The following is a 27,886-nucleotide window of genomic DNA, read 5'->3' as shown; positions in this document are numbered from 1 at the left end:
TTTTCATGTATTCGAACACATCTGTCCTATCGCCGTTATGTTTTTCAAACTTTCGGAAAAAAGGGGGCGTTTGATGCACCCTAATACATACATATATATATATATATATATATATATATATATATATATATATATATATATATATATATATATATATGTATACAGTAATCCCCGCTTCATCGCAGTTCACCTATCGCGCCTCCGGTTCATCGCGGGTTTTCCCTTGGAACCTAACTAAATTTTTCTGCGGATTCCCCCGGTATATCGCGGTAATAATATATAAAATATAAATGATTTAAGCGATAAATTATAACGCGTGGCGCTCGATCAGTCACACAACGCATGAGACAAAGTTTCGCTTGTGAACTTCGAATATTTTCTACGTTTTTTCTCGAAGCCCTACGATGCCGCCCAAATGCCCTGCACCTTCTTAGGCTTCTGGCAAGGAACCGAAGCGCCAGAGGAAGGTCCTGACGCTCCAGGAGAAGGTTAATGTGCTCGATATATGCTTCGGGAAGGAAAAAGGTTTGCCGCGGTTGGACGAGCACAGCCAAACCGACCAGACCAGACAAGTCGATCTCCGGCACCTCGAACCCGATCACAGCCAAGGCGACGAGACCAGACGAGTCGATCTCCGGCACCTCAAACCCAATCATTGCCAAGCCGACCAGACCAGATGAGTCGATTTTTTGGGGGTGGCGTCCATTCATCGCGGATTTTCACTTCTCGCGGGGGGTTTGGAACGTAACCCCCGCAATAAACGGCGGATGACTGTATACGTATACATACGTAAACATATATGTGTGTATATATATATGTATATATACGATATAGATATATATGTTTATATATGTAAAAAGTACATAAATATATACAGAAATATGTAATATATATACATATATATATATATATATATATATATATATATATATATATATATATATATATATATATATACATACATATATATATACATACATATATATATACATACATACATACACCACAAGTAAAAATAAAAATGTAAAGTATATATATATATATATATATATATATATATATATATATATATATATATATATATATATATATTGTTGCGGATTCGCGCCCGCCGGCGTGCTGACGGCCACGTAACTCGAATCGCGACACGTCGCCCACCGGACGGACAATCCAGTCGTGACCCTCTCGGACTAACGCCGGGAACCAGTCACGGGTGGACCTTTCGGTCTCACCGCGATCGTGCCAATCGGCCCCCGCGTGGGATAGGGTTGCTCGCCAAATTTGACCTACCTAAGTACCCACACGGAGGGTAGACCGGGCGATCGCACCTCGCCGCAGGTCGACTTCGGACACGGGCCACTTAAGCGACCCGTTCCGTACTATCGGGATAACCGAGCAGTGTTATTCGTCGGCCTCGACGGTTCGATTGATTATATCGGGCGTCTTAGCCCACGACCAACCCTTTACGTGAAGCAAGATGGGGATTCAATGAAAGAAATGACGAAGCGAAGCGGGAAAACAGTTCAACAATAAGCACATTTATTTCGCGATGAACGGAAAGCACACATATACAATTCCACCAAAAGCACATGTAAAAGAAGAAGACAATGCAATATTACACAAAAAGCAAATGCAACAATGCAGATCTATCCGACTACCGGGCACACGGCAACACTTATACAATTTTACTTCACAGACGGCGCCGACAACACACATTCCCAAAGCAAAAGAAAAGAGAACCACCCTCCAGGATGAGGGGGTAGGCGGGCCTGGGGCCGAGACCGTGTCGGGCCTACCCGTCTGATGATGAGACGCGGAGCGGCGGTGGTGCCTCAACTCCGCGGGCCTCGCGGACAGTGTCTGGTAGGGGGTGGGAAGGGGGCCCCCTTTTGTCGCACTATCTCAGCGCGGGGGGAAACAGGAGGGGGTTGCTGATGCTCGGGGAAAGGAGGATTTCACAAAATCTCGGGTCCCGCGGCGAGCGTCTCCTCCTCCACCTCGGTCGCGTTGCTGGCCTCTCTGGTGTGCAGCTCCCGGCACCGACGCGAGCACCCCCTCGTCCGCCTTCGCCGCCGTCGCCTCTCCACAGCTCCGTCCTCTTCACTCCGACTAGTACCACTTCTTTCCCGCTCCACCGACGACTCTCTTGTATTCCGCACACTCCACTCAACTTCCAACTCAACTCCTACTCAACTTCCAACTGAACTCTTCCTCAACTTCCAACTGAACTCTTCCTCAACTTCCAACTGAACTCTTCCTCAACTTGTCTGACGAACGCAGTCGTTTTTATAAGCCCCGTGGCTTCGCTCTTTCACCCTTGACCCTTTGCCTCCGACCCTTCACCTGGCTCCCCATTGGCCCGAGGAAAAGTGGGCGTGAATGCTTTTTGATCCATGAATTTGCATATAGCGACCGCCCTCCAACGCCCTGGAGGCGGGGCCAAATCGCCCCTCGCTCATCGATTGGACGGAACAAAAGTGGGCGTGAGTCGTTTTTGATCCGTTTTTCTGCGGAAAGTCCGTGATGTTTTTGAACACGCTGCTCGGTGCGCGCCCCGCACGAGTCCAGCATCGGTGCCCACGAGTGGCGCGAGATGACGGTGATGCGATGGTGGCGAGTTGTGACGGTAAAGGTCGTGGCGGTTGTGGTGAAGCGGTGTTGTGGTTGGTGGTTATTGTGTGATGGCTGTTGAGACGTGGTTGGTGGTGGTAATAATGGCGGCTGGTCCAAAATAAAGATAGCAAAAGAAAAACGGCTATCCTGAAGAGTCGCAGCCCGCATGAATGACATTTATTCCCTCGAGACAACGGGTTTGGGCCTAACTACACATATACTTACCGAGATATCTCACCTAAGGGACCTGAATGGTGGTTTGCGAATTTGGTCAACCACAACAATATATATATATATATATATATATATATATATATATATATATATATATATATAATATTTCATATAATTCTATATATATACATTAAATATATATGTATTAAATATTAACTACATATGTATATATATATATATATATATATATATATATATATATATATATATATATATATATATATATATTAGTGTGTGTCTGTCTGTCAGTCCGTCTGTCTGTCTCCTCCATATCTCCAAAACCATGAAAGCTGGAGGCCCTAAACTTTGCATGCATACTCAGGGAACTCCAAGATGAGGCATGAATGAAAATTGGGTGTTTGGGTTAATTAAAACACCCCTTTTGAAGATGATTTACAGCCTTTTTAAATTTTATCCTTTATCACGTGCATCCTCAGATACCTCACTCTTGATGGGGTCTCAATGGGGTCCAAGGCCATCTAAAGTCTCCACTCATGGCTTGCAGACTTCCTCTCCTGTTGCAGTCAACGTGTGGCCCTAAATGGAGTTCTTTCATCCCCTCTTCCTGTCCAGGCTGGAGTTCCTCAAGGTAGCGTTCTGGGCCCTGTTCTTTTCCTGGTTTTCATCAATGATCTCTCCAACTCTCTGGAAAATCCTTTATATCTCTTTGCTGATGACTACACCCTCTGCCGTACCATCGGTCATCCGTCAGACTGGCAAGCAGCAGCTTCTTCGCTCACTGCAGATCTGGATAAAATCACAAACTGGTCAAACATGTAGAACATGTCTTTCAATCCGGACAAATCTTACACTCTCACTTTGTCTCTTCGGAAGGACCATTTAGAACCCCCCCCCCCCATCCACTTTCTCAACAATCCTCTGGAAGAAGTCCTTTCTTTCAAGCTTCTGGGTCACTATCTGCCATGACCTTTCCTGGGAAAGCCACATTTCAAACCTCGCTGCCAAAGCCAGTCACCGACTGGGAATCCTCCTTCGTGCAAAGTCCTTCCTCGGCCCACCTGAGCTCCTGACCACTTACAAAGCTTTTGTCTGCAGCCTGATGGAGTACTGCTCTCCCCTTTGGGCTGGTGCTCCTGCCTCCCACCTTTCTCGGCTTCACGCTGTAGAAACCAAGGCATTTCGGATCGTTGGCATCTCCCGCGATGAAGCTGTGTCTTTTGGGCCTCTCACTCAATCACCGCAGGTTGGTCGGTGGTCTTTCTGTCTTCTACCGTCTCCTCTCCAGCCTTGCCCCCCCCCCCTCTGCTCTCTCTGCGATTTGTCCCCACCACATTTCCACAGGGCACTCAAGGTCCGCCAACAACCCCCTTCTGGTAAAACTACCAAAATCACGAATCACTGCTCACCTTCACTCTTTCATTCCTCTTTTTCCCGCCTTTGGAATAAACTCACACAATTGTAACACACATCCAAGAGAGATGGAAGATACATTAGTTTTACCTTTGTGCTGTTCATGATGGCCATGTGTGTTGTTAGCGGCAGCTTACAGTCTCCTCTCGCATCGATTATAGAAAGGTGAAGAAATAGCGTTTGGATTTTATAAATGCGTAATCATTGCATCGATGTTATAATTTATAAATGAAGAAACGAGCACCTGTCAATTGTGATATATATTTTCGGAACAGTGCGATTGTTTTAACAACATAAAAAGCTTTACTAAAAATAAATTTGTGTTTTAATTTCCACAAAGAACAACGATTTATTCACGGAATTCTTCAATTCAAAGGTAATTTACTTGCTAGAAGTTAAACGTGAAAACATTGGTTCAGTTTGAAAGCCGATTTCCTTGAATCCCGATTTTGCACGACCCTGATTTTTTTCGCGATGACATTTTCTGGACCTCAACGATTACATTATAACGGGGCCACACTGTCGTTGTTTATTATCATTATGAGGTATTATGTGCTGTACATAATTGTATGTGCTATTTTTATACGACTGGCAGCGCAACATCGGCTACATCACTCGGCGATAGGAATTTTTCAGCTCCATTATAATGGAGCTGGCAGATCCGTCGTATATGCGATCCGTCGTTGCCGGAAACGTCGTTATGCGGTGCATGACTATATATATATATATATATATATATATATATATATATATATATATATATATATATATATATATATATATATATATATATATATATATATATATATATATATATATATATATATATATATATATATATATATATATATATATATATATATATATATATATATATATATATATATATATATATATATATACATTCAAATATCTTCTTCTTCTTTCGACTGCTCCCTTTAGGGGTCGCCACAGCGGATCAACCGTCTCCATTTCGCTCTATCCTCCACATCTTCCATTGACACTCTAACTGCTCTCATGTCCACCCTCACCGCATCCATGAACCTCTTCTTTGGCCTTCCTCTTCTCCTCCTGCCTGGCGGCTCCATCCTCAGCATCCTTCTCCCGATATACTCCGCTTCCCTGCTGTGCACATGTCCAAACCATCTCAATCTCGCCTCTCTCACTTTGTCTCCAAACCGTCCTACCTGCGCTGTCCCTCTAATATACTCATTCCTTATCCTCTCCATCCTCTTCACTCCCAACGAGAATCGCAGCATCTTTCACTCTGCCACCTCCAGCTCCGCTTCCTGTCTCTTTGTTAGCGCCACCGCCTCTAAACCATACAACATAGCTGGTCTCACTACCGTCTGATATACTTTCCCCTTCACTCTTGCAGCTACCCTTCTGTCACAAATCACTCCTGCGACTCTTCTCCACCCACTCCATCCTGCCTGCACTCTCTTTTTCACTTCTCTCCCACACTCTCCGTTAATTTAGACAGTTGATCCCAAGTATTTAAACCCATCCACCTTCCCCACCTCAACTCCTTGCAACCGCACCATACCACCACCCTCCCTCTCATTTACGCACATGTACTCCGTGTTACTCCTACTGACTATCATTCCCCCTTTCTCCAGTGCGTACCTCCACCTCTCGAGGCTCGCCTCAGCCTGCTCCCTACTCTCTCTTCAGATCTTGATGTCATCCGCGAACATCATAGTCCAAGGAGACTCCAGTCTGATCTCGTCCGTCAACCGGTCCATCATCATTGCAAACAGGAAAGGGCTCAGAGTCGATCCTTGGTGCAATCCCACTTTAAACTTAAACCGGTCCGTCATTCCTCCCGCACACCTCACCGCTGTCACACTGTCCTCATACATATCCTGCACGATCCTCACATACTTCTCCACCACTCCGGACTTCCTCATACAATGCCACAACTCCTCTCTTGGCACCCTATCATAAGCTTTTCTAAATCCACAAACACACAATGTAACTCTTTCTGGCCTTCCCTATACTTCTCCATCAACATTCTCAAAGCAAACATCGCATCTGTAGTGCTCTTTCCTGGCATACACCCATATTGCTGCTCACAAATCATCACCTCTCCTCTCAACCTAGCTTCCACTACTCTTTCCCACAACTTCATGGTGTGGCTAAGCAACTTTATCCCTCTGTAATTTCCACAGCTCTGCACACCCTTGTTCTTGAAAATCGGAACCAGTACCTTGATCTCCACTCCTCCAGAATTTTCTCACTTTTCAAGATTTTATTAAACAATCTGGTTAACAACCCCACTGCCATCTCTCCTAAGCACTTCCATGCCTCCACTGGTATATCATCTGGGCCAATCGCCTTTCCACTTTTCATCCTCTTCATAGCAGTCCTCACTTCATCCTTACTGATCCACCCCACTTCCTGATTCACTATCTCCACCTCTTCCAACCTTCTCTCTCTCATTTTCTTCAGTCATCAGCTCCTCAAAGTACTCTATCCACCTTCTCAACACACTCTCCTTGCTCGTCAGCACATTTCCATTTGCGTCCTTTATCACCCTAACCTGCAGCACATCCTTCCCAGCTCGGTCCCTCTGTCTTGCCAATCAGTACAAATCCTTTTCCCCTTCCTTTATATCCAACTTCTCATACAGCTCGTCATATGCCTTTTTCTTAGCCTTTGCCACCTCTCTCTTTGCCTTTCGCCGCCACTCCTTGTACTCCTGCCTACTTTCTTCATCTCGATGACTATCCCACTTCTTTTTCGCCAACCCCTTCTTACTTACACTTTCTTATATATACATATAATATTATGTATACTTATATATACATACAATATTATGTATACTTATATACATACAAATATATATATATATGTATATATATATATATATATATATATATATATATATATATATATATATATATATATATATATATATATATATATATCACACGTTTCTCTTTTATTCCAACTTTCATGTTGGTCATTAAGGTTCAGCATTAATCAGTCTCTCTGTCAAGATAATGCTTGCAATTTTTTTCTCTGACTCCTAACTTTTAGACTTTGTCTTCATCAATATGTTTTTCTCTTTGTATCTGTCTCTTGGTATGTCAGTATTTTTTTTGACTTGCAAGATCACCCACCTGGCTGTTTGTCATTGAAATGTTTGCTTGATTGGTCAAACATCCAAGGGTTCAAAATTGGGTTTAAAAGTTTCATTGCATCCTGTGTGAGCACACAACCATTCACAGGAGACATTCAACTGACTGTGTTTTCTTCTTGCACTCCCTTTTACATGTCAGATCGATGCTTTTGTCAATGATAGCTTAGTTTTCTCTCGCAGATAGAAATAACCTTCACTTCAAGTGTCGCAGAGTAATGTACAATGTACGTGACCTCAGCCAGTTGCCTCTTGGGATGTATCTCATAAAGCGATTCACAATGCTTTCTATCTTACGTAAAAATGTTTGTATTTTTACCAGTGCTTGGTTCATCTCTTGTCTAATGCATCTGGTTTTTTTTGGTTTTTTTTTTTTAGGCTGCAGTAATGGAAGAGACGATGTTTTGGGAACATCATACCATTACCCTGCAGAAGGTAATTTGCTCTGCAAATATGTCTGTAAATCTCATGGCAATCCTATTTACTCCATCACACCCTTCCTTTACTTTCACGCCATGCTCAAATACAAAAAAAATGATTTAAATCGACTATCCAGCTCATCACCTGCATTGGGGGCCTTTGCTCGGCTGCTTCGTGAGCAGTTTCACTTGTTCATTAAAAAGTGTCATCACTAACTTGGCCACAGTAGCTCACACGTCAAATAAATATAGTTGCCTACCCACTGCAACAAGCAAAGCATATTTGTTCGTTTCAGCCTTGCCTGCTGCAAGAGATTCAGTAAATAAACCTGTCTTTTAATCTTGTTTGTTCTTCCTCTCCTCTTCTTGTTCCTCTTCCTCCTCTTCTTCGTCCTTTTCTTCTTCTTCTTCTTCTTCCTTTTCTCTTCTTCCTCTTATTCTTTGTCTTCTTCGTCCTCTTCCTCTTCTTCTTCTTCCAAATGGCCCATTCATCATATTTTGTATCATGGTTGATGGTGCTGGCTTGGAAATACCTTTCTTTCCCTCTTGTTCTGTTTTTTAGTTTTCCTTCTTTCCTTTATTTCTCTTTTTTTTTCTTCACTTTCTATCCTCTCTATAATTATGATTAATCATGGCTCCAGAAACCAGAAAGGTTGTTCATACAAATTATTCATGTATCCTACTATTTATTTATATTCTGTGCTGAATATTTCAAATGGCTTTAGTATGTGCGTGAGCTCAATTTTTTCTCCAGCATGAATAAAAAATCAACAAGTGACACCATTTTTCTTCGTTGATGATATCTCATGTATCCCATTACGATGCCATGACGCCATGACATTGATCGCTTCCTGGTTTGGATCCCATTGGCTGTTGACTTCGCATTGAGTGTTTGCTTGGTTTAGTCTTGAAAATTGTGCTTGTGTTGTTTATTGAACTGTCGTGGATAAGTTCTAATAAGGTTTGGGTTGGTGTTTTTGTATGAAAGTGACATCTTAGTTACTTTATGAATAACATGTTTTGGAAGTGGAGCCTTGCAAACTCTAAGAATAGTTATTGTAGGCCATGTTATTTGTTTGTAAGTTTCTGTAAAGTGTGTAGGTTGTGGTTGTGGTGTTTGGGTGTTGCAAGACATTGGTAGCTGTGCATACATGAGCAACCTATGTCTGTTAGATTTATTCTGAAGGAATGAAGATAGGTATCATGCAGTCTAACAAAATCAAGAAGTTTTGAGGTTGTTTATATCTGGCATTCTTTCAAAAATTAGAAAAGGAAACAGAATTAATGAGCAGACCAATAGATGTTTACCTGTGTTCGGATAAAAGGTGCAGCTTGCAGCAAAGTTTTGCATTTAGATGACAGTGGGAAGCATTTCTGCGGCACATGGAGTGTTTTCAGAAAGATAGGTCAAGCACATGAGGTGAGGGGTATGGGAATGTTTGCAGTGGGAATCGAGCAGGAAATAAAGGCCTTTTTAGACTAGAGGATAGAGGAGAGGTTATGAAGAGAGAAACCCCACATTGCAATTAAATTGGTAGTAGCAGACAAGAAAAAATATTTCTACACCAATGCCATGTGTTTAACTAATAAGATGGAGGACATTGAAACTATACTTGCTTGTGTGGATGGTGATGTACTTGCAGCACATTAAACCTCATTTAATGGATAGAGTAATATTGGAAGATGTGATTGGCAGGTTATAAGATGTACAGGTGTGACAGCAAAAAGAAAACAGGAGATGTTTTTCTCCAGTCAAGAAGAGGAGGAAGAGCAATCTGGGTAAAAGACAGTATTGAATCATTCGAAGGGGATAATAATAGGTGGAAAATGATATGGGAAGATAATTAGGAAAAGTAATTAATAAATTACTGTTTTCAGCACATGGCTCCTGGTTTGCATCACTAATGGGGGCATGACTGTAACGCTGATGCGGTGCCCCCCTGTTTGAACAGTAATTTGGAATTTGGCAAGAGTGCTGGCGATAACTTGCCTTCTCTTCGTGAAAGACATTGTGGGACCTTTAAAGTACACCAACAACCAGTGCTGGCAGATTGGTCCTCTGGCTTATCTTCCTTCCAATGGATAGCACACATGTTGATGCAAAATACCACGTTGATATAGTTTATACAGTGCCTTCAGAAAGTATTCACACCCCTTGACTCTTTCACATTTTGTTGTGTTACAGTTTCAATTTAAAATGGATTAATTTTTTTTTTTTATTGTCCCCGAGCTACAAATACCACATAATACATGTTTTCAGAAAATTTTCAAAATTAATGAAAAATGAAAAGCCAAAAAATATTCAACCCCTTTGCTATGACACTCTAAATTGAGTTCAGATACATCCAGTTTCCTTTGATCATCCTTGAGATGTCTGTACAACTTGATTGGAGTCCACCTGTGGCCAATTCAATTGCTTGGACATTATTTAGAAACAAACACACCTTGCTCTATAAGTTGGCAGGGCATGTCAGAGCAGAAACTCTTGCATGAAGTCCAAGGAACTGTCCGTAGAACTCCAAAATAGAATTGGGAGGAGGCATAGATCTGGGGAAGGGCAGAATACAATTTCTAGTGTTGAAAGTTCCAAAAAGCACAGTGAGCTCCATCATTAGGAAATGGAAAGAATACAAAACTAACCAGACTTCCGAGAGTTAGCCGTCCGACCAAACTGAGCAACTGGGTAAGAAGGACCTTGGTTAGGGAGGTGACCTAGAACCCAATGACTACTCTGACAGAACTAGATTTCCTTGGCTGACAAGGGAGAACCTGCTGGAAGAACAACATTCCCTGCAGCACTTCACAAATCTAGGCTTTATGGGAGAGTGGCCAGACGGAAACCACTCCTGTGAAAAAGACACACGACAGCATGCTTGGAGTTTGCAAAATGGAACATGAAAGACTCTGAGAGCATGAGGCCAAATATTGTGTGGTCGGATGAGACAAAAATTGAACTCTTTGGCCTGAATGCAAAGTGCTACATCTGGCGGAAACCGAGCACAGCTCATCACTCATCTAACACCATCCTGACCGTGAAGCATGGTGGTGGCAGCATCATGCTCTGGGGATGCTTTTCAGCAGCATTGATGAGGAGACTTGCAAGGATAGAGGGAACAATGAATGGAGCCAAATACAGGCAAATCCTTGAGGAGAACCTGCTTCAGAATATAAAAGTCCTTTGACTGTGGTGGAGATTTACATTCCAACAGGACAATGATAGCACTCATACAGCAAAAGCAACAATGAAAAGGCTTCAGAATAAGAATGTCAAAGTCCTTGAGTGGTCCAGCCAAAGCCCAGACTTTAACCCCATTGAGAATCTGTGGAAAGACTTGACGATTGCTGTTCATGGACACCCCCCATCCAATTTCACTGAGCTTGAGCAAATCTGCAAGGAAGAATGGGAGAAAATCCCCAATCCAGATGTACAAAGCTGATTCAGACATACCCAAGAAGACTCGAAGCTGTAATCACTGACAAAGGCACTTCCACAAAGTATTGACTCAGGGGGTTGAATACTTATTAATTGACATTAGACATTTCAGCTCTTCATTTTGAATTAATTATTGAAAATTTTCGAAAAACATGTTTCACTTTGTCATTATGGGGTATTTTGTGTAGATCAGTGACCAAAAAAATTACATTTAATCCATTTTAAATTCAGGCTGTAACAAAACAAAATGTGACAAAAGTCGAGGGGTGTGAATACTTTCAGAAGGCACTGTAGCTGCACAAATTTTATCCAAAAGACAATTTTTTTTGCACAAATTTTGCACAAAAGACAAATGCAAATATCTTGCACAAATTTTATCCAAATCCTTGTGACTTTGGGGTCCGTTGGCCACTTTAAATTGGTCGACATTTAAATTGTCCAAGGTGAGTGTGCATATGCCTCTCTTCCAGGGACAATAATAAATTTAAGGTACGAGTTGGGTACTCTAAAAACGTTGTTACAGGGCTCCTAGAGTGATGGAAGAGCAAGATAGTCTCTGAGAGGAATATAAGAAAGACATGTCAAAGGGGAAGAATAATGATTATGGAGAATTTTAATGCACCTGGTGTAAATTGGGTCCAGGTACAGAAGGGTAGGTTAGAGGAGGAATTTCAAAATTTCCTCTCGGATTCATAGTAAAAGGATAACCCAAATAGAAATGTATTTGAAATAAAAACTACTGAAAATTATTCCTTATGTTCTTGTTTATAATGTCGATAAAAATTCACTCCATTCTGACCAAAAACAATGTTAAAGATGGGTACTTTCACCTCAGTAATAATACGGAGACCTCTTACCCGAGAGTAAGATTACATTACAGAGTGATATCAATTCAAGATGGCAGCATGTACGTATGTAAATCCGATTCGACACGAGCACTAGTTCAGATTCAGAAACCACGGACCAGGAGTCAGAAGTCCTTTCATGGATGGAAACGGATCATTGTCATCAAATAACGGTTAAGATCTTATGGTCTTGAGTTTGAGCCCCTGTCGTGCCATTAACTAACACCAGATGAGTTGACTCAACCTGTCATCCTTCAGAGGTCAAAAAAACGAGTGCCAACTTACTAGAAACATGGGGCACTGCATCAGTGGCACAGCCGTGCTCCCAGCAATGATGCAACCAGCAGTCAGGCTGCATACAATGTAATAATAATAATAATAATATTAATGATGATGATGACCTCTTGGAGTTCTTGACATTTTAAAGTAGAAAAACAAAGAAACTATCCAATAGATTAAAGTGTAAAGGTGAATAAATCTGCTTCCTGACAGTCAAAGGCCAACAATAGTGACCGAAACGATAATTCACCCTTTACCTCTTTAGTGTCCAGTTCCATTGTTCATTTGATTTAACCCGTTATGACATAAAATAATTAAATAATAATACAAAATGTGAATAAACATTGGCTGAAACGCTCTGTTCCGATATAAAAAGCAAAAGTATAACAAGAAAAAGAAGTCACTGAGGTTGGACTGGTGCGCTGGCCTCATTCTGAGGTTAACATCGCAATAATATGTGATATGAACGAATGTAGCCACAACAATGCATATTAAATTTTACACTTTAATTCTTAGGATTCAACAAACTTTTAAATCTGATGGAAATTTGGTGCCAATTCAAGAAGGAGCCAGTGATGGCTGATAGAACAAGTATCCACAAAACTGGAAAAAAACATTGAGGTTCCTTGCAAACCCTGCATATCACAAACTTTGATTTCACATAATTAAAACTGTTCATGCCCAGACACATCATCCAGAGAACTTCCTGTCCAAACTTTCAAAACATTTGGAAAAAACCCATGCAACAACATTTAATTACCGACACTTTGGCATACACGCCATGGTGAGGTGTTTTTCATATTGTTAATTATCATAGCTGGAAACAGTAAGCCGTGTTCGCTTTTCTCTCAACAATGTCACATGTTTCTCACACAGAAGTGATCTAAACAAAAAATATTTAACATACAGGGCCAAGGCTGAGATGCCGAAAGCATTCTGGGAACAATTTAATTTTTTATGATTTATTATAAAAATCGCAGTCGGCATCTCAAAATGGGGAGTCCCAGCAAGCCTCCAAATACCTGTTAATGAGACCCATTAGTACAATTAAATTTAGTGTTACCAATGTTTGCAATGCTGCACATAACTTGGGATAGGAGCTGAAATTTACAATTTTTATGTTATTTGTATTAAAAAAATAATAAATACAATAATATTTAATTTCAAATTTACCCTGATCAATCAGATAGAGCAGTAAATTGGTGACACAGAACCAGAAAATAACATCAAATTCAGATCCAAGTGTCGGATAAATGCTCAATCCTCTACTTATATACTCATCGGTTTTCTTTGGCAGTATCAAAGTATCGGTGTATTTCATCAGATAACTGTTAGCAAATCCCTTACCATGCTTGGTGGGGGCTTTATGATTGAGGCAAGTGGCTTAGGATCTTAAGGTCTGCGCTCATGCCCCAGCCATGCCAAAATAACACCAGGTGGTTCAACTCAGCCCCTCATCCTTTTGGCAAAATGAGTACCAGTTTGCTGGAGGTAAGCCAATTGAGTATCCTGTGTCAGAGTGGCGACCTGTACAGTACAGGATTGTAACCCTCTGCCTCAGCAGCCTTATGCCCCTGATGGCATGAGGAGGATAAACAAGTTTGTCACCGACCAACTATCGACCCCACTCAGCTCGTTGATTTGCCATATAGCTCACACATTCGGGAAGAGGTGGCCTTACTTTATCTAATATTTATGCTATACGTGGGAAAAGGCTGCACCTCTCAATCAGGGTTGAATGCCGCAAGACCTTGCCAACAAAGTCGTCTTGTAGCACTGCTCATTGAAATATGCTAAACATATATGTGACCATTTTGTTACGTTCTTCCAGTGTGCTCTGGTATCTTGCACAAATTTTATCCAAATCCTTGTGACTTTGGGGTCTGTTGGCCACTTATGCAACTTAAATCCATACTTGTTTGTGTTGCTCATGCAACCACCCATGACACATCGATGGTGCACGTGGTCAAGAAATGCATGAAAAAGCTTAAGTGATCAACCGGCAGCATTGGGAAAAAGCGAAGAGGAATTTACCTTGTTTTGTTATGGGCTTAGTTTGGAGATAGTACTATATTAGGATTATTCAGGGATTAATACCCCACACAGATGAATCGAGAAGTGGGGTTAAGCAATTGGTTTACTTTGTCTGTCTGTCTGTCTGCAATTATTGTTATAATTATATTTTAACATGAATTAGAATATGAATTGGAAAACAAGCCTGGAGTTTAGCATTACTTTGGCTCTGAATTTTTACTGATCACGCATGCACAGAGAGGAGTGAGATTTTTTTATTTGTATGTCTGCCTGGCTGGCAGTCAAACAAAATTTAACATCACTCCTAACAGGAAACTTGCTGTTTTGAAGGATGTCATAAAGGACACAAACAACAAGCATGAATAACTGATGTAACGTGTTAAATAAAGTGTGTAAAACATGCTGCATCAACGGCAGTAAACTTCCTGAAAAAATACTTTTATATACAACCTTTAAAATCGTTATTTTATTTCAATTGAATTATATACTTGAACACTACAGAACACAAATCCTCTTGTTAGTACTTTCAAAACCCTTCCGTTTATCAGTACTTGGGCAAAATATAACACCAGTTTACATCATTATGAGCAATAAAATTTGCCACTCGCAGACCATGCCCATGTTCTTGTTTCTCAAGACTGCATGGGGGTAATATGTTCTATGAACTCTAGTTACCCCACGCATGTGAAGCGAAAAGCAGGATTAAGCAATTGGTTCATGTCCGTCCGTCCATCCATCTATGTAGGTTCATTTTGTCAGTTTATGATTGAGGAACAACTTATTTAAATCGAATGGGATACAGTACGGTATTTTGAACATAAATCGGAACATGAACAGGAAGACAAGTTTGACATTTTACCATACTTTGGCCTTGAACTCATCCCGGCCACACGTGCAGAGAGGAGAGGGATAATTTTTCTTACTCTGTTTGCTTCCCTGGCAGTCAAACAAAATTGAAAATCAATACAAACAAGAAACCTACTGTTTTTAATGATGTTATAAAGGACACAAACAACAGGCACGAAGAACGAAGGTAACGTTTCGATAGGGTGATGTAATAGACACTGGGTAAAACAGTGGTAAAACCTGGAATTAATTAATTTATACACCTGTAAACCTCTTCAAACCTTTATTTCAATTGAATTTTACGCTTGAACACTGTAGAACTTAAATTGCCTTCTTAATACTTCCAGGAGCCATGATATATATATATATATATATATATATATATATATATATATATATATATATATATATATATATATATATATATATATATATATATATATATATATCGAAAAAGCTTCTCTGATCTCGTAGTTATTGCTTATCTATCATGAGAGTTAGGGCGTGGTATATCAGAGGGACAGTGTTGGGGTCAAGAAGACTCTGCCAATATGGCTATGTAAGTACACGTCTGATTGACGCTGCATTCTATAGTGATTGATAAAGCCTCCATCTCCTAAACTGTGTCTCACCGTCGTCTTATTACAGTGTATAAGTGTGATATATTTATATGATTTTTTTTTTTTTGAAATGATCTTTAAAACTGTTATTTTATTAAAATTGAAGTATATACCTGAACACTGCATGAGGTATCATGTTCTATGAACTCTCTAGTTGTATACAGTTTTGTTCACCATATTTTAGAAAAGACACTGTTGCTATTGTAGGGGTTCATCATACAGCTACCAGATTGATTTTAGGACAAGATAGACTAAGCTGAAAAGCAGCTAAGGCAAGCTGAACTTTTTATTTTATTTATTTTTTCGGGTAAATACAACCCATCGCTTCGCTGAAGGGAATATTAAGAGAGGGGGAGACATAGAGAGTGAGAGGGGTGTGAGAAGGGTGGGAGATAGGTGGGGAGAAGTTGGGGAGGGGGAGAAAGAGGAGCGAGGTGTGAGACAAAAGGAAAGGGGTGAGGGAGAGAGAGGGAGAGGGGTAGGAGAGAGAGAGGGAGAGGGATGGCAGAGAGAGGGATGGCAGAGAGAGGGATGGGAGAGAGAGGGGGGGGGGTGGGAGAGAAGGAGGGGAGGGAGGGAGAAGGAGAGAGGGTCGGAGAAAGAGGGGGAGAGAGTGAGAGGGGGAGAGGAGTGGGAGAGAAGGAGAGGAGTGGGAGAGAAATAGGGGAGGGAGTGACAAGGAGAGAGGGTGGAAGAAAGAGGGAGAGAGAGAGAGAGAGAGAGAGAGAGAGAGAGAGAGAGAGAGAGAGAGAGAGAGAGAGAGAGAGAGAGAGAGAGAGATGAGAGGGAGAGGGGTGTGAGGGAATTTAATGTCCATCTGAGAGACAGCACACACATTGATGAATCACCCTACCAGTGAAACACGGGATCATAGTTTGTAGCTGCGTTGAGATTCAAACCCAGGCTAGACACCTCAGTGGAAGCGGATGTCCTTTGTATTTTGTAGTTTTGTAGTTTTGTATTTATTGCTCTGTATTTTGTAGTCACTGAAGCCATTTTTTAAATTCTCTCTTGAACTCATTCTAATCCTCTAATTTATTTTGCTTTTCTAACTCCGGAGATGTCCCCACTGAGAATCAAGCCATGGTATTGCCGCAGGAGCTTGTTGAGGTCAAAGCTTGAAGAGCACTCCCCAAGTCAGGGGTCGGGAACCTTTTTGACTCAGAGAGCCATGAAAGCAAAATATTTGGAAATCTATTTCAGTGAGAGCCATATAATATATTTTAAGACTGAATTCAACTAAATGAGTATAATAAGCCTCTGAATTTATTCTTTTAAATAATGTTGTTATAATACTCACCATTAATGGGACTTCTGGTGCTGCATGGATTTGCTGATGGCTTTGTAGTCTGGTTGGTACTTGGTGAGGTTAAGCTTCATGCTAGCGTTGAGGCTTTCATCCGTTAGACGTAATAGTAGGTTGGACTTGATGTTTTTAAGATGCGAGAATGACTGCTCACATGCATACGTAGATCCAAACAAGGTCAAGACAGCAATACTCACTCGCTGCAGTGTGTGGTATGTGACAGGAAGCGCGTTCCAAGTTTTGATAATCAGCTCGTCTTCGGGTTGAAGTTTTTTCATTTCTGTCCACATGCGCTTGCTCGCCAACTCCGCTTTCTGTCGTGCGATTCTTTCCAAATCTTCATTCAGTGACTTGAACTTATTCACCCACATGTCTGAGGCCTTCAGGTCAGCCACTTCTGCTTCAAAATCTCTGACGGAGACACCAGGAATGTAACTCAGGTCGGCTGTGTTCAGTGAACACTCGTTTGGATGGGTGATGAACTTAAAAAGATGAGTGTGCTCACGAAATTCTCCAAAGCGTGCTTTGAATGACTGGAGGAGACTGGATGTGAAGCTAGCTAACTGGTGGAGATCAAAGTTTTGAGTGGGCTCACTTGTTGTGCATGCATCTTTAAATTGTCTCAGTTTTTCAAAATGTAGTAAACGACCTGTTTCAAGATCCATGATAAAGAGCTCCAGCTTGTTTTCAAAAGCAAACACGGCTTGTTGAAGCTATAACACTGTATTTCCAATGCCTTGCATTTTCACGTTGAGCTGGTTCAGATGTTCAGTCAAATCCACGAGATAGTAAAACTTGAGGAGCCACTCAGTTTGGCTAGCTCAGGATGCTCAATCCCTTTCATTTCAAGGAAAGTCCGGATTTCGTTCAGGCAAGCCGCAAAACGGCTAAGCACCTTCCCTCTTGACAACCAACGCACATTGCTGTGCAAAAGCAGACCGTGATAGTTGTTTCCAACTTCATCCAGCAGTGTTCTAAACTGGCGACCATTTAAGGCTCGGGCAACAATAAAGTTGATCACACGAATGACCAGCGACATCACTTCGCCAAGCTGCCCATCACACATCTGAGCACAAAGTGCCTCCTGGTGTAGAATACAATGGAAACTTAGGATGGGTCTATTTTCATGTTCACGGAGAAGCGCCACAAATCCTTTGTTTTTCCCCACCATACACGGAGCACCATCAGTACACACTGAGATAAGTTTATCCAGAGGTAGATTTTTTTTCTTGAGCGAACTCCATGAAAGACTTGAATAAATACTCACCTCTTGTGGACCCTTTTATTGGCAGAACAGCAAGACTTTCTTCGTGCAGTGTATCACCAGCAGCATATCTTGCAATCACACTGAACTGCGACAAATTGCTTATGTCTGTTGACTCATCCAAAGCCAGGGAAAAGAACGGCGCTGTATTTATGTCCTTCACTTGCGTTTCCTCCACTTGGTTTGCCATCATGATGGTACGATCATGAACAGTTCTTGCCGATAGAGGCATGTCTTGTATCCGTTTGATTATCTTGTCTTTGTTCGGAAGATCATCAAAAAGTTCATTGGCAACATCCAGCATGAACGTTTTAGCATCCTCCCCATCTGTGAATGGTTTTCCGTTCCTCACTATTGCTAAAGATCCAGCAAAGCGAGCGGAATTATAGTCACCTTGCCGGGTCCATACGCGGAGTTGCTGCTGGCTGGCTTGCACCCTGCTCAGTAGCTCTTGGCACGCTTTCTTTCTGCCGTCTCCCGCAGGGTATTTTGATGCAAAGGTAGCATGGCGCATGTCGAAGTGCCGCTTTATATTCGACCGTTTCATCGATGCAATTTTGTCATTGCAAATTAGACACACCACAGAACCTGCTCTCTCCACAAAGGCGAATTCTTCAGCCCATTCGTCCTGAAATGTACGATACTCCTCATCGTTTTTTCTTTTCGCCATCTTCTTCGTCGAAGGGTTAGCTTTGAGCAAGTGAGAGAGAGAGAGAGAGAGAGAGAGAGAGAGAGAGAGAGAGAGAGAGAGAGAGAGAGAGAGAGAGAGACAGAGAGAGAGAGAGGGAGATGTTGACCCAACTGAGGCTTGGCAAATAGTGAGTCTGGCTGGCCTGCGCACGGGCTTATATACTCGAGAGGTGCAGCGCGGCCGGCCGACTCTGGGATGCTGTCACCTCAGCGGTGGCGCGTGATTGGTCGAGATGAATTCCGCTACGCGTGTCGGCGGCGGCACGTCATCGGAGGAACCGAAATCACGAGTCACCTCGGCCGCATGACTGGACGAAACAAAAACCGCTTCAGCCAATTCGGAGGCGTTTTTTCTTCTCTCCTTCTGGCAAGTTCAGCCCGGCACGTGAATGAAGCACGACACCATTCAAACTATAGGTAAAGCTTCCGCGAGAAATATTGGGCTTTCAAAGTTTCAAACTCCAATTTTATCTGCGAGCCAGATGCAATCATCAAAAGAGCCACACCTGGCTCGCGAGCCACACGTTCCCGACCCCTGCCCCAAGTGGTTCAAGCACTTAAGCAAGCACTGCAAGGAAATGGTTGAAAACTTTTAAAAAGCAGGCATGCAGAGTCCCTTTAAGCTTTGACCTCAACAAAAGCACCCATGGAGAGTCCCTTTAAGCTGCTGTCACACCTTGACGTTTTAGCCAGCGAATGGCAACGTATCAAAATATATGTAAACGCTGGCGTACGCTGAACTATTGATGTTTTTTTTTAATTTTTGGGCGTATAATAACGTGTTGAACGTATGCATAACGTATTAGTAACATACACAGAATGTTTTAATCACATATAGATAACTTATACCAATGAATGCTGAGCATGTTGTCGGCGTTCACAACCTATGCCCAACGATAGTCTAACTTATGCATAGTGCGTGGCAGCGTATCACCAACGATTACGTGGCGTAGGCTATTCAAAGGCTGTGGCTCGACGATTCAAATCATAACAGGACTAGACATCGAAGTGTGAAGCCGCTGTCAGGTCAGGTCAGGTATGAGAGCATGTGCCAGAACAGCGCGTCGCTGCATCCACTTTCCGCCGGTACTCCAGGGGCCTCCATCTGGCCATTCCCCAGGCAGATGCCAGGCCTATCCCCATCTCCTTGAGATGATGGTCAACCTGCTGCAACAACGAGTCACGTGGTCGGCCCACTGGCCTCTTCCACTCATGAGACTCCTTCGCTGAGAGAATCTGGTGAGCAGGATCAGCGTCAGGAAAACGAGCCACATGTCCATTCAGCTGCAACTGACGCTCACTGACTATGCAGGTAACAAATCTCATCTGAGTCTCTCTCAGCAACCGCTCGTTGGACACAAAATCCGACCAGCGATAGCCAAGGATTCTCCGAAGAGAGCTGGTACCAAAGGAATTAAGTCTCCATCTCAGATCCTTGGTCAGAGTCCAAGTCTCGCATCCATTGAGCAAGACTGGAAGTACCAAGGTCCTGAAGACTCGGACTTTGTCCTCCCGCACAGGTACCGGCAGTGCCACACCCCATGATCCAGTGAATCCATGACTCGCCAGGCCCGACCCAGACGTCTATTGACCTCTGACTCACAGCCAGCAGAGACATGAATATCACTGCCAAGGAAAGTGAATCTCTCCATGACCTCAACATCCTCACCACAAACAGACACAGACAGGACAGCAGCATCCAAGATGTCACCGAAAGCCTGGATCTTAGTTTTGACCCAAGAAACCCGTAATCCCAGCGGCTCCGACTCCTCATTCAGCACCTCGAGGGCCCCCAAAAGGATATCTAAAGTCTCCGCAAAGATGACTGCATCATCTGCAAAATCAAGGTCCGAGATCTTGACATTCCCAAACGATGCACCGCAGCTTGATCTCTCCGACATCCTCCCTAGAATCCAGTCCATACAAGTGCTGAAAAGTGTGGGGGCAAGTACACACCCCTGACGAACTCCAGTAACAACTGGAAATAAGTCAGAGATGGTAGCACCACACTTCACAGCACTCTCAGTACCGGAGTAGAGTTCAGACATCAGATCGATCAGTTTGGGTGGCACCCCACGAAGACCAAGAATCCTCCAGAGGACATCCCGATTCACTGAATCGAACGCTTTACAGAGATCAACATAGGCTGCAAGCAGCCCCTGCCGAAACTCTCGTCTGCGTTCGGTGAGGACACAAAGAACAAGGATACGGTCAATCGTTGACCTCTTTGGTGTAAAGCCTGACTGCTCTGGATGCTGGTGCTCAAGCAGATGGTGGCGAACCCTATCAAGAATTATCCGAGCAAAGACCTTGCCCGGCACTGAGAGCAGCATCACCCCTCGGTAGTTGTTGCAATCTTCGCGATCACCCTTCCCTTTCCAGAGAGGAACAACAAGGCCCCTCTTCCAATCAGTTGGGATGATGCCCGTGTTCCAGGCAGAGCACAAAACTGCATGCAACGACACGAGTGCAGCATTTCCACCAGCCTTGAGAAGTTCAGCATGGATGCCACAGATCCCTGGAGCTTTGCCCCGTTTCAACTGGTTCACCGCAGCCCGTGTTTCCACAAGCGAAGGTGGACCACAGTTGACTCGAGGGTCAGCAACAGGGATTGTAACACCCTTGACGTCCAACTCGACAGCTGGGGGATCAGCCTGGTACAACCGCTCAAAGGAACCGGCCCAGCGGGCCTTCACTTCAGACTCCTCTGTCAAGAGCCTACCACTCTCTGCTCTAACTGCAGTGCGCCGAGGGATGGGTTTGGATGAACGCAATGCGCGAATTCCCCTGTAAGCGGGACGAGAATCACCTGTCCACAGGTGATGCTCTAGCCCCTCACAGATTCCTTGCACATAGGCCTCCTTGTCCACCCTCAGTGCACGTACAGTTTTACGCCTCAGCTCCCTGAACAGCTCAGCTCTGCCATTCAGCCTGGCCCTGCGACTCTGGTCAATGGTATCCAGTGTCCCTTGAGAGACAAAATTCTTCTTTGCCCTGCGGTGAGTTCCAAGACATCCACCGGCAACATCAAGGACGGTGGTCTTGAAGGCACTCCACAACTCTTCAGGACCCCTCAATGCACCCAGACCCCCCAAGTGTCCACTCAGCCTGTTCGCAAACTCCTCAGCTACTCTCTCATCCCTGAGCTTGCTAACATCCAGCCTTGGCTGGGATGGTACCATTCTCCAGGATTTAAGGTGCAGCTTTAGAGTTGCTACAACAAGCCTGTGGTCAGTATTGAGGAACAGAGCACTCCGGTAGACCCTGCAGTTCTGGATCATCCTCCAACGACCATCAATGAGGACATGGTCAATCTCCTTTGCCACACCGCCAGCGTTGGAATACCAAGTCCAGCGATGAGCTTGTGGGTGCTGAAACCATGAAACAGCCACCCTAAGTCCATGACTTCTTGCAAAGTCAAGGAACTTAGTGCCATTCTGGTTCATAGTTCCTGACCCATGGGGATCAACACACACCTCATAACCATCCCTATCAGTTCCAGTCGATGCATTGAAATCCCCCAAGACTAGAAGTGTATCTCATCTGGGGCACTGATCAACCACAGACTCGAGTGTGGCGTAGAATGCATCCTTCACGGTGAGATCACTCGCCTCAGTCGGAGCATAAACAGAGACCAGCGAAATGACACCTAAGGAGTGACGAATCCTTAATCTCATAATACGCTCGTTGACCGGTGTTACCTCAATTATCATTGGGGTCAGCTTATTGGACAGAGCTACAGCAACTCCTTGGGTATGGTAACCATCAGAGCGACCAGACCAATAGTAGGTGTAACCACCCACCATTATCTCGCCGCAATCCGGTCTCCGAACCTCAGAGAGAGCTGCAATCCCGATGTCCAAACACTTGAGCTCAGATGATAACAGAGACAGGTGATCATCCTCTCTTCGAGATAGGACATTCCAGGCATCCACCCGAAGGGACCGCCTCAGGTTAACCCAAGGAGACCGCCGTCTGGTCGACGACACCTTAGCACCACTCCGACACACTCTCCCGCAATCTGACCCAGGGATGTTACCCCGTGGTTTCCCTCCTATCACTCCCTGTTTTTTTTTGGTTTTTTTTCTTCGGTATGACGGTTATGATTTAAATTGTTGAGCAGCAGCCTTTTAGTTATATTATATAATAACCGCACTAGAAATCGAAGTGTCAACAAGACCATCGTACCGAAGAAGATTTTTTTTTTTTAAACCAAAAAAAAGCCAGGGAGTCTGGAGCACTGACGCTAACCATTATATTGACGTGTTTCGACTTATGAGTAACTTTCAAGTAACGTGTGTCGACGTGTGTCAACGATCGCGTAATGTGCCTTCAACGTATGCCAGCGTATGCGGAACATGTGCGTCATGCGCCGAGTACATCGAGAAATTTTCAACATGCTGAAAATTTGTCGACGTACTCGGTGTACTACGACGTATGCCAGCGTACTACGACGTATGCCAGCGTGCTCTTAATGTATACAAAACTTACCCATAACGTATTCAACGTGTGCCAGCTTGTTTCGGCAAATTTTTCATACGTCGGCATACGCTGGCTAAAACGTCAAGGTGTGACAGCAGCTTCACACTTCGATGTCTAGTGCAGTTATGATTTGAATCGTCGAGCCGCAGCCTATGAATAGACTACGCCACGTGATCGTCGGCGATACGCTGCTGCACGCTATGCATAAATTAGACTATCATTGGGTATAGGTTGTGAACGCCAACAACACGCTCAGCATTCGTTGATACAAGTTATCTATATGTTATCGAAACGTTCTGTGTACGTTACTAATACGTTATGCAAACGTCCAACTTGTTATGAATACTTCCAAAACTGGGAAAAAAAAACATCAATAGTTCAGCGTACGCCAGCGTTTTGCATACACTTTGATACCTTGCCATACGCTGGCTAAAACGTCAATGTGTGACAGGGCCTTTAGCAAGAGATAGCAAGCTGATTGGTAATGGGACATACCCAGAAAAAACAAAACATCGCCAATTTCTTAACATTTTCAGATTTCACTCCAGATTTTGAGGGTTATTTAGTCCACATGATCGGATCCTCAAAACTTAAATTATATTTCCATTATATATACTTCACTTAGTCCGTGAGAGTAGATCATGGAAAATTGCATGACAGAATGCATAAAATCTCTCCAAGCTCCTAATTTGAAAACTAAAACACTTGCAAAAGCAATGTATGCAGGGATTCATGGGTATGAATATGAGGCATTTGATAATATGAGTAAGAAAAGTGAAAAAATAGCATTTGAGCGCTTTATCATGAAGAAATTGTTGAGGCCTGTTCCAAATTTAGGCACTGTTGAGCAGACCCAAAAATATGGTGAATTAAGACTCCTGTGAGGTGACAAAATATGATGCCTTGATAATGATAATTAAATAAGGCCATTATTTATCTTCAAAAGGGGTGTTTTCATGAACCCAGACACCCAATTTTCATTCATGCACTTCCTTGGAGTTCTCTTCATATGTGTGTAAAGTTTCAGGCTACTAGGTTTCATGGTTTTGGGGTTATGGAGGAAACACACTGATGGACTGAATGACACACTGCCATTTATTAGTATAGATTTATACAACATTGAGGCTTACGGGATAACGAGGTGACACAGAGTATAAAGACAAATTGGCAGTGGTGCAACATTTGTTTTATTTAGAAAACAGGATCCATTTATGAGATCGAGTTGAAGAAAAATTCAAATAATGAAGAGCACTTTTAAAACAGATACAGGAAAGCTTTTTACCACATTGGGCAGCAATCGGACCAGGGAGCATAGCTTGAGAGTAAATAAGATGTGAGTTAAGACAGTAGCAAGGCAGGGGTACTTCACACAGAGTCATTAATGTAAGGAATGGTCTTCCTGAGAAGGTGGGAACAGCTTGGGCAGTAGATAGGCTTAAAATGGGATTGGATAGGTGCCAAGAAGCAATGGTGATAGAAGTGTACAGTGACATAGGCAGAGATGGAAAGTGTACCAGAATGAAATTTGGTGATTTCTGAGCATTGTGTGCAGAATATGCTGTTCAGATATCTTGAGATATTGATTCTCTGAGTTGTGGATATTGTCAAGCATTAAGCTGACTGTGTTAATGCAGCCTTTTACCCAACTGTCACCGTCAACCCCTCCACCCACTTCCCCCACTAAATCACCATATTCTGTGGTTGTTGATATCGTTCGTATCATTCTGTGACCTGTCTCTTCGCCCTTGCCCAGCAGGCACTGTTTGACTTCTCCCCTGCCCAATAAGTGGATCTCTGGTTGGATTAGGTTTGTGGTTCGTGTGGGAATGATGTCGTGGACTGAGAGTATGCTCATGGATTGGGTGATTAGGTTGGGGATGGGGAGGTAATTATGTAACGCGGGAATGATTGGTCTATTGTCCCCTTCCTATGTCGACATTTCCCTGTATTTCCTAATAAAGTATGAGTAGAATGCCTGTGTTATTATTGCCAATTAGCCATTTTATATTGGAGACTAATAATGCATATCATTAGTATTGTTTAGAGACAAGGTGGCTCACTTTGTTTTTGTCAGCATGGCACAGACTTGCTTCATTGTGAAAGACTACGAAGCAGAAGAGTAGCTTTTGTTTCATCCCCTCATTTGTCATCAATTTCTTCCCCACAATCTTCCTAAAAGCCTACATTTTTAATCTTCATCACCATCAATATCAGGCACTCAACTCCGTGTACTGTGAAAGAGATGCCCTGCCATATGTCGGGGAAAAGACAACAGGAAATCAATCCTGTTCGTGTTAAGGGTAGCTCATAAGTTTTTCATGGTTTACTTACGATTTTCGAGTGAAACTGTCGTTTTAAAATCAATTTGAACATTAAAGGACAGGGGTGTGTGTAGCTCACGCAACGCAACAAATTAAAGGAAAATATTTATGTGGATGTGTGAGAGATTAGAATGGCACTCGGTGGAGTGCATACCTCCATCAGGCTGAACAGTTTATGTTTTGTGTCCCACTGATTGGCTGGATCTGGATCCGGACCTGAACCAAAGTCGAATCGGCTTGTTCTTGTCACCTAACTGACTCATCCCCCTAGTTTTCTCATCACTCATCCACAACTTTTGAAGTACCGTGCTATATATCGTTTATGGCCCAATCTCTCAAAGGTGAAGAATCACTTTTAAAATTCTAGTGTCCAGATCCAGATCTTCACCAAAATCTTCACTAAACAATTCTTTCTTGTCACACACCCAACCTCTCCACCAAATTTAATCCGAATTCATCCACAATTTTTTGAGATATCCTGCTCACAGACAGACAAACAAACAGACAGACAGACCACAGGTGAAAACACAACTTCCGTCTGCCTTTGGTGGCAGAGGTAAGAAAGGAATTTTAACATAGAGCCCTCCAGGCAGCTTTGACATTCTTATGGTTTTATTTTTTTGATTGCGATAAACTTGGCAACAATGTAGGATATATAAATTGCAAAATTTATTTGCAAAACCTTTTGTATTTGAATGACATTTTGTTTTTATTTTGATATCTTATCTCAAATAAGTGTTTTAATTATGTTAGAGAATTTTTGGGTATTATTTGAGAGTGTTAGGATAGCTGTGTTATACAAGTTGGGAGTTTTAGAATAGCTGCATTACATAAGTTTGGAGTGTTACGATAACTGTGTTATAAAAGTTGGGAGTGTTAGAATAGCTGCATTACATAAGTTGGGAGTGTTAGGATAGCTGTGTTATACAAGTTGGCTGTGTTAGGATAGCTGTGTTATACAAGCTGGGAGTGTTAGGATCACTGTGTTACACAAGTAGGGTGTGTTAGGATAGCTGTGTTATACAAGTTGGGAGTGTTAGAATAGCTGCATTACACAAGTTGGGAGTGTTAGAATAGCCGTGTTACATAAGTGGGGAGTGTTACAATAGCTGTGTTACACAAGTAGGGTGTGTTAGGATAGCTGTTACTCAAGTTGGGAGTGTTAGGATTACTGTGTTACACAAGTAGGGTGTGTTAGGATAGCTGTGTTACACAAGTTGGGAGTGTTTGGATAGCTGTGTTACTCAAGTTGGGAGTGTTAGGATAGCTGTGTTATACAAGTTGGGAGTGTTAGAATAGCTGCATTACACAAGTTGGGAGTGTTACGATAGCGGTGTTACACAAGTAGGGTGTGTTAGGATAGCTGTTACACCAGTTGGGAGTGTTAGGATAGCTGTTACTCAAGTTGGGAGTGTGAGGATAGCTGTGTTACTCAAGTTGGGAGTGTTAGGATAGCTGTGTTACACAAGTTGGGAGTGTTAGGATAGCTGTGTTACTCAAGTTAGGAGTGTTAGGATAGCTGTTACACAAGTTGGGAGTGTTTGGATAGCTGTGTTACTCAAGTTGGGAGTGTTCGGATAGCTGTGTTACTCAAGTTGGGAGTGTTAGGATAGCTGTGTTACACAAGTTGGGAGTGTTAGGATAGCTGTTACACAACTTGGGAGTGTTAGGATAGCTGTGTTACTCAAGTTGGGAGTGTTAGGATAGCTGTGTTACTCAAGTTGGGAGTGTTAGGATAGCTGTGTTACACAAGTTGGGAGTGTTTGGATAGCTTTGTTACACAAGTTGGGAGTGTTTGGATAGCTGTGTTAATCAAGTTGGGAGTGTTAGGATAGCTGTGTTACTCAAGTTGGGAGTGTTAGGATAGCTGTTACTCAAGTTGGGAGTGTTAGGATTACTGTGTTACACAAGTAGGGTGTGTTAGGATAGCTGTGTTACACAAGTTGGGAGTGTTTGGATAGCTGTGTTACTCAAGTTTGGAGTGTTA

At 42.8% G+C, this 27,886-nt stretch overlaps 1 protein-coding gene across 11 annotated transcripts in view; it reads left to right on the top strand.

Moving 5' to 3' along the window:
* The window catches only part of LOC147016753 (tight junction protein ZO-1-like), a 657,688-nt gene that overhangs the window by 365,506 nt on the left and 264,296 nt on the right, over positions 1-27,886 (top strand). For 10 of the 11 annotated variants that reach the window (XM_085845718.1, XM_085845716.1, XM_085845725.1 and 7 more), the window contains one exon: positions 7,739-7,795. In XM_085845718.1, the coding sequence (XP_085701844.1) occupies positions 7,739-7,795 (57 nt within the window). Of the gene's footprint in view, positions 1-4,157; positions 4,595-7,738; positions 7,796-27,886 lie in introns of those variants that run through there. The other variant, XM_085845723.1, reaches the window with a different exon arrangement.

This window comes from Eptatretus burgeri, chromosome 11, assembly GCF_056783735.1.
Source record: "Eptatretus burgeri isolate ZD-2024b chromosome 11, Ebu_testis_v1, whole genome shotgun sequence".
NCBI lineage: Eukaryota > Metazoa > Chordata > Myxini > Myxiniformes > Myxinidae > Eptatretus > Eptatretus burgeri.
This window is presented reverse-complemented; position numbering and strand designations above follow the sequence as displayed.